At 34.0% G+C, this 17,207-nt stretch overlaps 2 protein-coding genes across 10 annotated transcripts in view; one reads left to right on the top strand and one right to left on the bottom strand.

The window, feature by feature from the left end:
* Window positions 1-3,679: 3,679 nt before the first annotated feature.
* On the top strand, window positions 3,680-7,295 carry LOC127801297 (uncharacterized). 2 transcript variants are annotated; one of them, XM_052336269.1, is made up of 6 exons: window positions 3,680-3,968; window positions 4,049-4,108; window positions 4,190-4,302; window positions 5,631-5,699; window positions 6,419-6,470; window positions 7,052-7,295. In XM_052336269.1, the coding sequence occupies exons 1-6, from the start codon at window positions 3,762-3,764 to the stop codon at window positions 7,172-7,174; spliced, it is 624 nt and encodes a 207-aa protein (XP_052192229.1). In that variant the 5' UTR covers window positions 3,680-3,761; the 3' UTR covers window positions 7,175-7,295. The 2 variants fall into 2 exon arrangements, with proteins under 2 accessions (XP_052192229.1, XP_052192230.1); XM_052336270.1 differs by having other exon boundaries at window positions 3,681-3,968; window positions 6,419-6,507.
* Window positions 7,296-7,780: 485 nt separating this feature from the next.
* The window catches only part of LOC127801296 (uncharacterized), a 53,109-nt gene continuing 43,682 nt past the window's right edge, over window positions 7,781-17,207 (bottom strand). For 3 of the 8 annotated variants that reach the window (XM_052336260.1, XM_052336265.1, XM_052336267.1), the window contains 7 exons: window positions 14,136-14,213; window positions 13,954-14,038; window positions 12,367-12,543; window positions 8,884-9,004; window positions 8,556-8,725; window positions 8,090-8,294; window positions 7,781-7,953 (listed from right to left, as the gene is read on the bottom strand). In XM_052336260.1, coding sequence (XP_052192220.1) covers window positions 12,406-12,543; window positions 13,954-14,038; window positions 14,136-14,213 — 301 coding nt within the window. In that variant the 3' untranslated portion in view covers window positions 7,781-7,953; window positions 8,090-8,294; window positions 8,556-8,725; window positions 8,884-9,004; window positions 12,367-12,405. Of the gene's footprint in view, window positions 7,954-8,089; window positions 8,295-8,555; window positions 8,726-8,883; window positions 9,005-12,366; window positions 12,544-13,953; window positions 14,039-14,135; window positions 14,214-17,207 lie in introns of those variants that run through there. The other 5 variants (XM_052336261.1, XM_052336262.1, XM_052336264.1 and 2 more) reach the window with 5 other exon arrangements.

Genomic DNA, 17,207 nt, shown 5'->3' with positions numbered 1-17,207 from the left:
TAGAATATTTAGAGGGCATATGCTTGGCGTGATGAAGTGGCGGTTGGAAAAAGGCATAAAAGGACCGTTGAAGTAAGAGAATTCGCGGCATATTCGGTTACTATAGCTATACTCAGACCAAGCCGTAGTAAAAGTGACCTGTTGGTACTAAATTATTGTTATAGGTAGGTTCGGTAGGACGGCTTCACTCTCGTGAAGGTGAGATGTACGAACAAAAAATTGGTTTTTGAAATTTAATTTAGACTTCTCCAATCAACCCGATTTGGGAATAAATTCAATTTTTAAGTTAATTATGATATAATAATAGTATCACATGTTTTTGTTCAATGCTACAAAAGTCACGGAAAATTCTATTCATAGTGAGAATTTTACTCTTCGCAGCCTTTCCCGCTAAAATTTTTTATCATTTTTCAAAATTCCTATTTTATCTTTTTGTCACCCCATCATATCATCTTCCTTCCCTTTTTACTCTGCACCGTCACTCCATCTCTCTTTCTCTCTCATTATATCCATTTCTTTCTCTCTCACACCCATCTCTCCATCTCTCTCTTCCAAAGCGCACACACACATATATATATATATATATACAAACACACACACAGAGATAATTTATTATAATAAAATAAAATTAAAAAAATATAAATAAGTAAATTATTTTTAAATAGCTATATTTTAAATAATTATAAATTAACTAATTATAAATTTTTTACCTAATTTTAAATTTTAAATTATCATGAGTTAAATTTTTGATACTCAAAAAAATTTAAAATTAGTTAATTTATCTTATTAAATTACTTAAAGATACATATACTTAAAATTAGTTATTCAATCAACTAATTTAATAAGACATATATCTTTAAAAATTAGTTGAATTTATTTAAATATATATGTATCTTTTTAAAAAGAATTAACTAATTTAATTTATTTAAAGATAGATGTATCTTTTTAAAAAAATTAACTAATTTATTTATTAAATAAATTCAACTAATAAGATATATGTATCTTTTTAAAAAGAATTTATTTATTTTATTTTATAATAATAAAAAGTAATTAAAATAAAATAAAAAAAACTTGCTTGAAAGCTGGCTTACGGGAAACCTAGCGTTCCTTGAAAGTTGGAGGTCGGGGAACGCTAGGTTCCCCGAAAGCTAGCGTTCCCGACCCCTAGCTTTCAGGGAAGTTTTTTTTATTTTTTATCTTAATTATTTTTTTTATTATAATAAAATAAAATAAAAAATTCTTTTTAAAAAGATACATATATCTTATTAGTTGAATTTATTTAATAAATAAATTAGTTAATTCTTTTAAAAAGATACATCAATCTTTAAATAAATTAAATTAGTTAATTTTTTTTAAAAATAAATTAGTTGAATTTATTTAATAAATTATTTTTAAAAAAATACATATATCTTTAAATAAATTCAATTAATTTTTAAAGATATATATCTTATTAAATTAGTTGATTGAATAACTAATTTTAAGTATATATATTTTTAAGTAATTTAATCAAATAAAATAATTAATTTTAATTTGTTTTTGACTATCAAATGTTCCCCGAAGCTAGCTTCGGGAACTCACTGTTTCCCAAAAGCTGGCTTTTGGGAAGTTTTTTTTTTTTAATTAATTTTTTTATTATAATAAAATAAAATAAAAAATAAATAAATAAATAAATAATTTTTTTTTAAAAAGATACATATATTTTATTAGTTGAATTTATTTAATAAATAAATTAGTTAATTCTTTTAAAAAGATACATCCATCTTTAAATAAATTAAAATAGTTAATTTTTTTAAAAAATAAATTAGTTGAATTTATTTAATAAATTATTTTTAAAAAGATACATATATCTTTAAATAAATTCAATTAATTTTTAAAGATATATATCTTATTAAATTAGTTGATTGAATAACTAATTTTAAGTATATATATTTTTAAGTAATTTAATCAAATAAAATAACTAATTTTAATTTATTTTTGACTATCAAAATGTTTCCCAAAAGTCAGCTTTCAGGGGACCAGTGTTTCCTGAAAGCTAGCTTTTGGGAAGGCTTTTTTTTTTATTTTAATTAATTTTTTTATTATAATAAAATAAAATAAAAAATAAAAAATATAAATAAATAAATTCTTTTTAAAAAGATACATATATCTTATTAGTTGAATTTATTTAATAAATAAATTAGTTAATTCTTTTAAAAAGATACATCTATCTTTAAATAAATTAAATTAGTTAATTCTTTTTAAAAAATAAATTAATTGAATTTATTTAATAAATTATTTTTAAAAAGATACATATATCTTTAAATAAATTCAACTAATTTTTAAAGATATATATCTTATTAAATTAGTTGATTGAATAACTAATTTTAAGTATATGTATCTTTAAGTAATTTAATAAAATAAAATAACTAATTTTAATTTTTTTTTTACTATCAAAATGTTCCCTGAAAGCCAGCTTTCGGGGAACCCAGTGTTTCCCGAACGCTGGCTTTTGGGGAAGTTTTTTTTTTTAATTAATTTTTTTTATTATAATAAAATAAATAAATAAAAAATATAAATAAATAAATTAGTTAATTCTTTTAAAAGATACATCTATCTTTAAATAAATTCAACTAATTTTTAAAGATATATATATTATTAAATTAGTTGATTGAATAATTAATTTTAAGTATATATATCTTTAAGTAATTTAATAAGATAAATTAACTAATTTTAAATTTTTTTGAGTATCAAAAATTTAACTCACGATAATTTAAAATTTAAAATTAGTTAAAATTTTTATAATTATTTAAAATATAGCTATTTAAAAATAATTTATTTATTTATATTTTTTTAATTTTATTTTATTATAATAAATTATCTCTGTGTGTGTTTGTATATATATATATACATATTTCTGTGTGTGCTCATTATGAGAGAGATGGAGAGATGGGTGTGAGAAAAAAAGAAATGAGCATAATGAGAGAGATGGAGTGACTATGTAGAGTAAAAAATGAAGGAAGATAATATGGTGGGATGACAGAAGGGTAAAATAAGATTTTTGAAAAATAATTAAAAAATTTGATGAAAAAAGGTTGCAAAAAATAAAATCCTCGTTGTAAATAGAATTTCCCAAAAGTCACGCGCATACGCATGTAATGGTAGTGGGGGAAATTAGATTATGATGGGGTGGGAATCTCCTTGGAATCTGTCACGGCTAAGGAAGCCCTGGAAAGAAATGAAATTACGTGAATCAAACCCTTCAAGCAGCTTGGATAGTCGACGTGTACTCTATGCCACGTGGAATTTCAAAGCTTGGATAGTTGATGTACAAGAACTACTACTTCTCCCCTGTTGGATTTGCTTAAAAAAAAAAACTTGTTTCAGTTGAAACTTTTTCTTTAGTCACTCTAAGAAACATTAACATAAGCAGGAGCATGATTCAAGTGATTATAGTGTTTTATTTTAGTTTTTAATAGGACAACGAGTCAATGACTTCATTCTAAAGAAATGAGTTTTAGTTATATGTTTTAGTATGAGTGATTTTTTTTTTTAATTTTAATTTTACGATAATATCATTCACATTTATATTATTATATATTTTAATTTTTAATTCTAGCACAGCCTTAATTTTTTCTTCAAAATTTTTATATATTTCCAACTACGGATGAATGAAACTAAAAGCCCACCATCCAAGCCCATGTACAGGTTGATGAAACGACGCCGTAGGACTCATCATCTTCTCCATCACTCTAGCGCAGCAGCAAACCAGTAGCAGTGGCTGAATGGCGAAGCTTTCGGGATTGGGTGTGGTTCCTCCATTCTGGGTCTCGCAAACTAGGGCAACGTCCTTGGAAGAGCAAATTCCCCCCAATGCCCTCCGCCGGAAGCGAGATCCGGCCTGGAGAGGAGGGTTCAGCCTAGGGTTAGATCTGGGAATGTCCCGCACCGGCCTCGCCCTCAGCAAAGGCTTCTATATTCGTCCCCTTACGGTAACTACCTCACTGTGCTGTGCCCCCTCTCTAAACTCTCTCTCCGTCTTAGGGTTTTTGTTGAGCTGCTTGTGCCGTAGGTTCTTGAGCTTCGAGGCCAGAAGCTTGAGCTTCGTCTTCTCCAAATCGCTCAATCACAGGTATCGTCTATCAGGTTCTTCCCTTTCTTTGGTTTCGGTGATGCGTGATTTTGGTTTGTTTCCGATCGTTGAGAGAAGTAGGAGGTGGATGAGTTCATAATTGGGCTTCCAAGGGCTTGTGATGGCCAGGAGACGCAGCAATCGAACAAAGTCCGCAGCGTTGCCGGGAGGCTCGCGGTTCGGGCTGCGGAGAGGTGAATTCTTCTGTTCTTGCTTTTCATGATAATTTTAATTATTTTTCGTTCATGTCATGATTTCATTAAATTGTTGCGAGAGTAATGCTATTTTCTCCGGTAGAGATAGATAGCAGGGCATTTGGCAGCAACGTGACAGTGTTTGATTGGAAAAAATAAAAGGCCCAACAGATTTTATTGTAATGGCAATCAAACATTGTCATGTATCTACCACATGGACTGTTGTTCATCTCTACTCGGGATGAATAGCATTACTCTGTTGCCATGATTGATTGAATAATACTAAGAGTTATGATTGGTGTCTTCAGTTTTGTGGCGACTCTTTATTAGAGGAGGGTAAGAAGACCATGTGTCGCTTAACACTTCCTCCTTAAAGGGGAGCATATGCTATTATTTCAAATTCACATTTCTTAGTTTTCTTTTTCTGTATTGGAGAACTGGTTAACAGAAGCACTACTGATAGTATGTTGTTGCCTGGGGGATTTTTCTTTTTCTCTCCGTGTCTTTTATTTCAATAATATAATAAAAATGAATTTCACGCGTATAATCATACTTACTAACAACAATTATTAATTTATGGGTGCCTTTATTCCTGAAACTCTAAAGTATACTGTATCTCTAAGAAACTTTTTGCCACATTTGCCTTATATTAATTGAACTTTTCCATGGGATGTTAAATAATTTTCTGTCCATGAGGACTTCCTTCTCCCAAGGAGTCAAGGAGAAGCTAATAAGCAACTTAAGTTACAAACATGATAAATTAGAAGAATCTTTTTGTAAACAAGAATTCTGTGCAGGCATGTAACTATCATTTTGCTTTATATAAATGACATAAGTACTTAAACTTGCATTTAGCGGTGTTCCTATATCCTTGGAATGAGACCACGATTTCAATACCTAGACACATACATGGACCCAACACTCACATGGTATAGTTGGTGGAATTTTACATTTTGATTACCTGCTCAATTTGGTGCTTTAGTTTTGCTATAAGAATCTCACATTGATTTTGAATATCAATCTGAACTTCTTTTCGTTTCCCCCATTAACTCATGTAATAATAATCAACTGTTGTAAGTTAGCTTCCGTAGCCAATTTATTTGTAATGTTACAGCAGAAATTCTTTTGACTTACCGTGCTAGGAAGACTGACAAGCCTATGCATTGGTTTAAGATTAAACCACACACTATGTTGTAATATGGCCAAAGTATCATGTGTCTAATGCTGCTTGAAAATAGTTGAAATGGTTTTTTTTTTTTTTTTCAGGACTTTGTTTCCTATCCCAATTTTAGACCAATTTATATACAGATTTCTGTTCTGAAATACAGAGGTTGGAGAGTTTACCTGCTGGATGAACATGGGACATCAGCTGATGCCATGAGTCGAATGATTGATATGTAAGTTTTCCTTCATGAATCTTTATATGTCTGAATTATAAAAGCGGCAATGACATATGACTTCCAAGCCTGGTTCCTTTTGCACATGAATTGACCTCTCTTACTGAGTGTTTGTTGCTACAAGGTGGAACCATTAAAGGGGCATATCTTAGGATCACGGGGGTTGAATGGTTCCTTTTTGTTTCTGAATGAGTTCTTTTGGTCATTTTCTCAGTTAGTTTGATCACATTTTGGTGGGTAACCTAGGTTTGGGTGCTTCTGCTCATAAAAAAGTAAGATCAAAATCTTTTATAAGAAAAACAGTTTAAGAGCAATTAGGTTATTTGGTTTGGTTTTCAACTTCTCTAGGGGGCACACTAAATAATCTCTGTATGTGTGCGCACTCTATTCTTGAAACACGTGGTTGGTATGATGCGGGACTGAAATTTTAAATACAAATTCCATTAGGGTACGTTAATTGTAAATGCAAGTATCCGTTCCTGGCACTTGTATAACATCACATTGTCTATGATGGCATCATTAAAAAATTAAACACACAAAACAATAAATATTTGCATTTCAAGTTTGTTGTGCTTAATTCATCTGTGCTTCTGGTTATGGTATGTTGCCCACTATGAATGTTAGTTTATGGTATGTGGCATGTAGAATTATTTGTTTCTGTCACATCCAACATGAAGGAACATATACCCTCTAATAGTTGATTATATTAAAATTGTCAGGGATCTTAGCAAGTCTACTCGTCGACGGGAACTAGACGCATATGCTGCCGTGGTATTCATTCCCCTACCTTGGGTTTTCTTGAGTTTCGGTTCGTCTTCTAATGTATTTCTTCATACGAGGACAACTCTTAAGTCTTTTTAATTTAACCTTTATGGTGCCAGTCCCATCTATTTTCCAGCTGGAAAAGGAAAAGTGAAAGGAAAGTGGTGAACTGTGGAATGAGAATTCTTCCAAGAAAACATTCCGACTGGTTTTGCCGAATAGGGAAAATGACCCTTTTACCCAGAATAATGATATTTTGAAATAGTTCCCCTACTGGGTGAAACGTCTACTATGCCGTTGTTGGGTGAAACGTCTACTATGCCTTTGTTGGGTGAAATGTTTGAAAAGTCATTAGTTCATAAAAAGGTCGGTCGGGCAAAAGTAGTAGGATTTTTCCCCCAAAACAACTATCATGGTTCGAGAAAAAGTGATGCGCTTTCCGAATTGGTTGGGCTGAAATCAAGAGGCAGACTGGGTATATATTTCACCCAGTTGCCCTTATTTTGAGCTGATCATATAAAATAACAATAAAAAAATTCCCTTATCCTTGTTTTTTTTTTTTTCCTCTCATGTCTTCGTTGTTTTTACAGATGGTGCTGGAGAGATATTTTGCGCTGTCGGGCCAGGGAATTGAACTAGTCCTACCAAAACAGTTGGAACTTCAGGAAAAGCTTCTGAATGGGCCACCTAAAGATTTGGACTTTATGGAATGACCGTTTTGGCGGCGTATCGGTTTGTACTTCACTTTGTTTTGAGGTGGCTTAGGAGCTTAATGATTTTATCTTTTGCATTATATTTTGTATTTGTTTTCTTAATATAAGCTTTTTACCCAAATTCTATTTCTTCAAGGGAGTTGGTGTTTTCTTAATTTTCTGTGAACAAAGAACAGGATGAACTGCGCAACATTTTGACCCCAAAAAAAAAACCAAACATAAATTATGATTTTACTTATATTCTAAATTAAATCAAACCATTTTTAGTAATCAAACCAACTCACAGTTTTAAATTATAGTTTGAACAAAAGTTAAGTATACATTTTGCGTTGCAACACATTTTTAAACTAATATTTTTACGATAACTTCTATACAAATTTTTTGCAAAAACATAATTTAATGAATACAACATACTTAAATTATTTATTAATAAATATCATACAAGTAATCTTACCAATTCACGTTTTAATAAAAACAAGTCAAGACCAAACCATAAATCATGGTTTTCTAAAATTTAGAAACTAAAATAAACCAACCAAATTATACGAACCTCCATTTGGAACCACCTACCACCATGGCGTGCCCATGGCACGGCACAGGAGAGCCTTAGGAACACAAGCACGCTAATCAAATTTATTTGACCGTTGAGAGAGAGACACTGGTTCAATATAAAAAGGCCACAAACATAAACAACCATCATACTCAACGATCAATCAAACGCACAAATTAATTAAACTTACAGAAGACGGCCGCAGTCGCAGCATACAGGTGCAACCAACCTAAACAAACACAAGTATAAAACCCATTTTCAATCGTCAAAAAACAATATTTTCCACAAAGTAGCGTAGGCAGATTGATCCATCAAACAAAGGCAAAACCAAAGCAGCAATTTTCATTTTGGGGGAATGGAATTACTTGCCAGTGATATAAGAAATTTCTTCAGCGGCGGCAGCATGGCAATCCAATTCTCCATGTGATACGGAATTCAACGCCACAGGCTTCACTTGAATAATCGGACATAGTTAACCATGAGTCCAATTCGACAAGCAACGGAAACTCCAGGGCGGGCGGGCGGGCCTACGACTCAAACCAGCTGTGCCCCGGCCCTAAATGTCTAGACCTAAAGCAAAGGAGGAACCGGAATATTTTTTTTTTAAATGGTACAATATGAAAACTTAATTTAAAAAAAATAATACAACTTTAAATTATTTGTAAAAATACTATAAATTCTTCCAAAGTTAGTATCACAATGCCAGCTAACCGCATGAAACTCGTTCCTGAGTATTGATCGGGAAGAGTTTGTAGCTTTCCAAATCTGTAGCATTTTTTTTTAAAATAAGTTTCAAAATTGTCATTTAAAAAAAATCCGTAGAAAGTGCACCTTGGAATATGGTTCAACATCTTCGGTGCATTCACTGCATGTAACATTTTCAACGATCATCCACCACACCACCATCACTTGTAGGGGTGTGGCTAAACGTCTGGCACGTGCACAGCAACATGACTCTGGAGTCATCCAACTTCTAACAACAGCGTCGACTTGTTAGGAAACTGCACAAGTGTAAGAATGTGCTTGAAATGCAAAATTAAATTGCCAAGTAACAGCTCGAGCATAAAGAAGAAACCAAAATGGAAAACGAATACTTAATATGGATCTGGCACATTGAAGCCCTATAAAACATTAAAGAAGTTGTAACAGAATCACTGACCCCTCTTTGTTAAGATTTGGACTAAAATCCGTGCAACTTCAAGGAATAAGATGCCAAATTCAACCAGTCAATGAAACTTTTTTCACCGACTAGCGTCACAATTCCAACTGCAAGTATGAGCCTGAAAGGTTAAATAATATATGCGGTAAACACATGGATTAATCTGAGTGGCAACAAAAGGACGGGCATAAAAGATAGATAGCAACTAAAACTCTACAAACTGCCATCTCTCAGTAAGCTGGAGTTATCATTACGGACCACAGATCACAATCCTAGAACTCCCACCATCAGCTTAAATCTTCATAAGCAAATTTCATTCTCACCAAAAAACAAAAAACCTAAGTTGCATCAATCTATAAACAATTTGCATAAACCATAAATATGAAACATGTGGTAAAGGCCCACATAACATCCAAGTGGCCATTTAGGGCGTATCAATCAAATGAAGGGCCACAACATTTCCACAGACAACTGAATGAAACAAAAATGACACACACAATTAACTAAACCAGGGAAATCTAAGAAACACTTTCCAAAACAAGGTTTCCCACAGAGGTCAAGCGGTTGCCAACTTTCCTCCAATTTTTTTAATTTTTAGATGTCAACAGTGATTAATGCCTAGAGGTCTCCTAAAACTCTGCAAATAGGAACTTGAGGTGATAACAAATCATCAACTACATCCTAATCCTAACCAAGACCATGTATTCATTATGTCAATTGAACTTCTAAAAATCACAGTGACAAATATAAATCCATGCAAAAAGATGAGACAAATACAATTGGATGCCCTTCTTGATACAACCCTCTAGTGAGGGAATGATAACAGATCAAAGCTAGTAAAATTTCTTCTGCAAGGGGGTGGGGGTAACCAGCAGATAACAGTCATATGATCCATTTTTCAGAAAAATTCAGACTATAGTAACTTGTATTTTTAAGAAAAAAGCCCATGCAGAATTTTGCTCCAATTAACATACTAAAAGCTGCACTTCAAGAAATACCAATAAAGTTCATTTCAGAAGTACATTGTCGGACTACAAGACTTTTCAGCATTAAACCAAGAAGAAAATAGAAATGAATTTAAGATAATAGGATTACGTCCCCACATTTTTATGCAGTTCCAAAGAGGTCTGGAGAGATGACAGTTTCCTGATGGTTTCAGCTCAGCCTTTGGAAACCAGATCATTCATCAGTTGTGATGAAAAATCCCCGTCCACAGAATATGAAAAGTAATATAACATAAATAGCAATCACATTTATGCAGCAAAGGATTAAACTGCAACCATAATGATGACAAGGAAGTATTCTAAAGATAGTTTCAGAGGAAATATAAAAATCAGGAGACACAAGAATAAAATTATGTCAGAAAAATGAAAATTAACAGAGAGATGCCATAATGTTTACACATCTATCTTTTGAGGTTTACAGCACTGATGTATTAAGTTATGAAGTCAAGATTTCATGGACTCCATTTAACAAATGAAGCAACTAGTAAGCGAAAAAGAGGTCTCTTATTGTCCAAACGACATACAGACTGATTATCATTTATACATCACACATATGACTTGTGCATCTTCAATTGTCACATAGACTATGATGGTGCAGAAGCAGGAGGATAGGATATTATGGAAAATCTAGAAGAACGTGTTTATTGCAATGCTTGTAAATTTTTTTCCCTTGAATCCGTAAAAATGATTTGATTACTAGGTTTCTTTCATAATTAACAAAAGACATGATCATACAACAGGGAAAGGATGGGACTAGAAATTAATATAAAATACCACAACCTAAGAGTAGTCGAAGAAGCTCTTGTTTACATACACAAATGCACCACAAACATTTGTCAATTATGCTCTATTCATCCTACATATATAAGAAAATGCAAAGAAGTTCATTGCATTTTGTTCCGTTTGAGTGGGCAATCCACTCTGCGAACACTAATTAACTGTCCAGCATATAACAAGAGAAACTGCAGCTCTCCAGCATTTGTTCAAGTAGAGACACATCTTCCAGGTGACTTCTTTCTATTCTTAAAATTTAATTACTTATCTTAAGCATAATGCACAAGAATTACCTAGATTCTTCTTGGGTGAACTTTTTTTACAATATTAACTCTTATTAGCTATCATTAGCATATAAATATATTTTTCCCCTCTTTGCAAGCTTATTATGGGCATAGCCAAGACCAACACCACCAACCCCCACTAGGTGGAATCCTCCACTCTCCTCTTAGGATAGTCTATTGGTCTTCCCTCTCTAAGACACAACCCCCCCCCCCCCCCCCCCCCACCAAAAACCCAAAAAAAAAAAAAAAAAAAAAACCTCTTTAGATAGGATCCTCCACATTAAGCTTAGGAAGGGTGTGTTATAGCTCAAATTTGTACTAAATCCTATTCTGAGATAGAGGTAGTTGACAATTAAATCTGAATATTCCCATTCTTTCTCATATTTATAACTGTTGTTGATTCTCAACCCTTTGCCTTAGAAAATCGATGCAAAGAAGGGATATAACACAGCATTAGATGATCGCATTGATGTGATGAAAGTCATCAGTTTGAGCCCGACTACCCATGAACCCAATGTGAGTTTTTCTATTTGGACTGGTTCCCATGCAGTTTCTGAATGCTAATAGATAAGATGTTTGTGAGATTGATATAAGGGGACAGGAATTTCCACATCTTGGGCAAACAAGATGAGCCTGACTTACAGAATTTAGTGAGGTTTCCTTTCAAGTTTCCTACCATCCAATCACCCCATATAATTATCATCATAAAATGTAAGATCAAAGATTTCTACCCTTTACCTTTCTGATACCAAGGATTTCAAAATGAGTAGATTGAGGCAGGAAGATGTTTCCTGATGATACCCAATATTTATTTATTTCTTTTTTTCTTGTTATAACTGGGTAGAGATAGCTGCAACAAAATGTGCTTTGAGTACCCAAGGGTAATTACAATCATAGTATATAGCAAACATTTATAATAGCATTGACTACCTTAAGAAAACCACATAAATTTGTCCCACAAGGATCATAGCCAATACAGCATTAAATTTCATATTCCAAATGGCTAGAAATCCTGCTCATTACAGGTAAATAGTCTTTCATTCCTTCGGCCAACTTTTTCTCTAGTTCAATTTCAATCAACGCTCTAAAAACAGACCCTTCCACTCAAAAAATAAGCCCTTAAAAACCCTGGGTACTATTAATAGATTCTACAGCAATAGGCCTAAGACTCAGAAAGCAATAACAAAAATGGCTGACTCAATAGCTGATTTCTCTTTAAATTTTGTGAACAAAAAATTATGTTTCTCTTAAAAGGTTTCAGAAGGAGCAAAGAGGCAAAATCCCACAAAAAATACAAGCAATTTCTCAAAAACTCAAATAGAAATTAGAAGATTTACATAACCAAACTATTGCAGTAGTACTCACAACTCCAAAAAAAAGGTAAATGAAAGAATTTCTGCTACTCTTATCAGCTTAAGTACCTTTCAAATATCTAGAGATTCTTCAGCTAATTGATGTCCCTATGAAAGACCGATGCTTGGAATAATTTTTGGAAGTAAATTATACACAGGCCTTGCAGTTGATTCACCAGTATTGGGAAGACATTTAAGCTCACTCTCTAGAGTGGAATAAGCATCTGCAAATGCCTGCAACAAGCTCTGTGCTTGAGTGTGAGAAATATAACATCAATAGATGATAATAAAACACATGTTAAGAAAATTCTGTTCATAGGACCACAAACTAAGTACACCAATAAACAGAATTGTCTCTTAGCAGAAGAGTGAATGTCCATCAATGGAATATTATCAAATTAACCAAAATAGATAGATAAATAGATTACTACACTGCTCCAGAAATTTGTATTCTTCTCAGTAGTAACTAAGATACAGGTTCTATAAATTTGGTTGAAAATCAGATGACAGTTCAAGATTTACAGCCAAAACAGATTAACAAATCAATATATGTTAAAAATAATTGTCCACAAAATCCTGGGATTTTATCACAGTGAAGCTGATGTCACTGACAATCAAAGCAGTTTTAGAAAACAGTTAAGCTGAAAACTGCAATAAATAGACTTTATAACAAAGACCTCATATGACTAGTAACCTCAAATCAATTCATCAGATCAAGTTTAAAGCCCATACATGAAAGGAGAAAGTATTCTCTTCTAACATTATTATTTTCCTGTTATGAAGTAAATGGCATAGAAACAATTACATTGAACAAAGAATGAAACAACCAAACAGAAACAAAAGGACACCGGATATATTTTCCTTCCTAAGAATTAGAAAACATATAAAGATAAGGAACTGAAGCATAGCCAAATTGTTTGTCTAATTTTAGGGAAAATGCATCTCTCTCTCACTTCCAACTAATAGAAGTGTAACAAATCAAAAACAAAGCTAGCCTTCACCATACTGCATCCACTTCATGTGATCATTGATCAATACTAGAAATACATGGTACTACATACAGCATGCCCAAACAGCTGCAGGTGCTAAAGGTCAAAGAGTCAGAGACTCACAGTGACATATATAGAGTAATGCTACTTGCACATCTAGGTTGATTAATAGGGTGTCAACCTAGATGTGCAAGTAGCATTACTCGACATATATATGGTAGTGTCCCCACAAATCTGTCAGGACCCTAGGGTGTATGGCAGCTTATAGTAGGGTTGGGTGTAGCATATTATTCCTCAGGAGTAGTTAGTTATTTTACTGCTTGTAATTTCTGTTTTGCCTTTGTAATAGAATCCTAGCATAGGAGAAGTAGCAAAAATTATTTACCATACTATTTTCAGATAATATAGAAATCAAATTTCTCTCCTCTTTTTTCCAAGACAGTTAGATTAAAAAATTTGAGCTGTAAAGAATGATATTCTCTACTCTTTTGCTTTATTGGAAGCAGATGACACTAAAATTTTAAATTTCAAGAACATATTAATTAGCAAATGCCCTAAAAAATTACAGCAAAAGTCAATTTTAGAGTCCAATTTACATGTATTCAGCAAGATACGAAAATGGTGAAAATACAAAATACTTTAAAAGTGAAACCTACATATGACTGACCTTGATGCACTGATGTATTCGGAAGCAATTACGGCCCACATTATTAGTTGGAAAAAGGGGATCATCGATGTAGATTGGATCAATGCTACAAGATTCAACAATAGATCAATAAGAGTACACTAAAAGAATTAAAGAGAGCTCCCATACAACACAAATCTCAAAAAAAAAAAACTTCCAATTACCTGTATCCTCTTTCCCTATTTATGTATATTCCACTCCCTCGTACTGAAATACACATCTGGCGAGGATCAAAAACATTCCTAGGGTTGAACAGTAATCATGGTTAACATAAATTATTAAGATCAATCTCTTGAATCAAACCAAAGATTCAACAATCAAAATGAGAAGATGAGAGAAGAAATCATACAGTGAATTGGAAGAAAGTTTGTTTTCCTTGGAAGAAGGTGGGTTACATAATAGAAATCTCAGTTTGTTAAACAAAGAAGATGGTAAGGTGACTTTAGAGGTGTGGTCTTGAAAGTGTATTGTTTAAGGAGAAGAATAGTGGCTATAAGTACGGGTTTTTGAGGGATGACAGGTAGACTGAAGCCATTTTGTTGGCTCACGGGACAGGTGTTTGGAGAGTTATTATGCCAATAGGGAAGCTCTTTCCAGTTAAGATTCAACAAGGGTAATGGTTACTGGAAAATATTATAGTAGGATAGTTTGAGTGGTTATAAACCCCTTTGTTTTCTCTTTCTAGATCTCTTTCATTTAGGTAGAAATTGCAAATTCACTGTTATTACTTGCCTTTAGGCTACCCTATTGTCATGTCTCTCATATGAGACTCGAACAGAACAGAGATTAGATGAAGATTGAGGAAGAGAAGAGAGTTTTGGCGGGAGAATTTGAAAGAGAGAATTGAAAGGGAAGAGAAATAGAAGGGAAAGAATTCTATTATTTCTCAATATGAATTCGCATCCTCTTACATCTTAGCCTTGTATAGGCTCTTCCCACTAGCTAGCAGCATAACCGTAGGGGAAACAACCAACAAAGCAACAACTAACTAATACAAGTGGCAACTGCCTTAACAACAAAATTTCAAAATTGCCCTTGGATTGTGACATTCCCCACCCCTTGAAATCATTCTCATCCCCAAGAACTTAGAGAAGGCCAGTAGCTTAGGGGAATTACTTGAGCAACTCTGGTAGGTATTCCCAAGTTGTGTGGTCAGGATGCATGTGCAACCACCTTACCAACACTTGAGTCAAGGGAATTGCGCCTTGGTAGATAACTCTCTTATCTATAAGACTATAATGGCCCGAGGCTCCAGAACTTCTTCCAAATCTTCGCCCTTGGCTAGTAGTAGCATTAGGTTCAATAGACTTCTTCAGTAATGAGACACGGAACACGAGGTGAGTGTTGACCCCTACTAGCAACTGCAATTTATAGGCCACCTTTCCCACCTTAGATTCTATGGGATAATGGCCAAAGTACTTGGGATTGAGTTTGGGGATTGGGGTAGCTAAAAAAGGATGTTGTAGGAATCTCTTCACCTTTAAATAGACCCTATCCCCCACATTAAAGGATCTATCACTCCTCCTTTTATCTTCCTTTTGTTTCATTCTGTTATGAGTTGTGGCCAATTCCCTCTCAAGTATAGTTAGCACTTCTTGTTTCTATTGCAAGTATTGTTCCACGACAGCCATGGTGGCTGTAGTGTTGGATAAGGCTGGCAACAGGGGAGACCTATAACCAAATGCTGCTTTAAAGGGGCTCTGTTTGATAGCACAGTGGTAGCTAGAGTTATCCCAGCATTGTGTCAAAGACAACCATCTATTCCAACTTTTAGGTTTAGTGAAGCACATACACCTTAAGTAAGCCTCTAGGCATTGATTAACTCTCTCAGTTTGGCCATCCATTTGGGGATGATATGCAATAGACATATGTAGCCCACCCCACTCCCAAGTTCTTAAACAATTCTTGCTAGAAAATGCTAGTGAAAATCTTGTCCCTATCAAACACAATTGATTTAGTCACCCTGTGAATTTTAACCATTGAATCTAGGAAAATTCTTGCCACCTCTTGAGCTGAAAAAAGATGTGTGGGACTAATGAAGTGTGCAAATTTGGTCAGTCAATCCACCACAACTAGTATTACATCATTCCTTCCAGATCTAAGGAGACCTTCTATAAAATCCATGGAAATATCCTCCCCTGCCTATTCAGGTATAGCCAATGGTTGCAATAGACTCAAATAGGCCACTTGTTCATGTTTACAATGCTGGCAAGTGGTACAAGATAAGACAAACTCAACTACATCCTTCTTTTGTCCAGGCCAATAGAATAAGTGTCTCACCTTATGATATGTAGCCCTGATTCTTGAGTGACCACCCAATGGGGAACAATGCAATGTAGCCAGAATCCTTTCCTTCAAGGAACTGTCATTTCCCACTACCAGCCTTCCATTGAATCTAACCAAGCCATTGGAGAGTGTGTATCTTGGACTCCCTGTAGGATGCACCGTAAGTTTGGCTATAAGGTCCGTCCTTCAGCCATGAAATTTGTTCATAACTCCTAGCTAACTCCTTAACCCATTCGAGTACCATAACAATTATAGATTGATAGTTGCCCTTCTCTCCCCTGCTTTATAGGACATCAGCCACCACATTTTCCTTCCCTTTCGGTAGAGAATGGTGTAATCCAGCCCCATTAACTTCGACACCCCCTTCCTCTACAACTAAGTATGTAACCTTTGTTGAGATAGGAATTATAAACTCTCATGATCTGTTTTAATTATAAGAGGATTCCCTTCCAAGTAGTGCCTCCCAAAGGTGAGCAGTGGAATGCTTTCAAGATCCTTTCTTTCAAAGACTAGTCATCCCCTACCACCAATCTAGCTTTATATCGAACCAAACCATTGGCAAGCGTATAACCTAAAAGATTCCCAGGTTGCACTGACCCCTAGACCATTCCATTCATCTTAAGCACTCCACTACTCACCTTTGGGAGGTCATTCTAGAGTGCAAGTGACTTATCAGAAGGAAAAACAGCTGTTTTTTTTGCCTAGGCAAAAGAAGAATGTGGTGCAATTTTTGATGTCATGTGCCATATGTCAGTAGTGCAAACAGGAGCAGGTGTCTTACCCCAAGTTGTTGCAGCCCTTGGCCATTCCCGAGCAAGCATGGGATGGTATTTGTATGGATTTCGTAGAGGGATTACCAAGATTATAAGCTAAGGATGTTATCTTGGTGATAGTGGACCATCTGACCAAATTTGGCCATTTTATCAACTTGACACACTCATTTACAGCTC

Source organism: Diospyros lotus, chromosome 5, assembly GCF_014633365.1.
Source record: "Diospyros lotus cultivar Yz01 chromosome 5, ASM1463336v1, whole genome shotgun sequence".
NCBI classification, from domain to species: Eukaryota; Viridiplantae; Streptophyta; class Magnoliopsida; order Ericales; family Ebenaceae; genus Diospyros; species Diospyros lotus.
The sequence above is the reverse complement of the archived record's forward strand: the minus strand, read 5'-3'. Positions and strand labels throughout refer to the sequence as shown.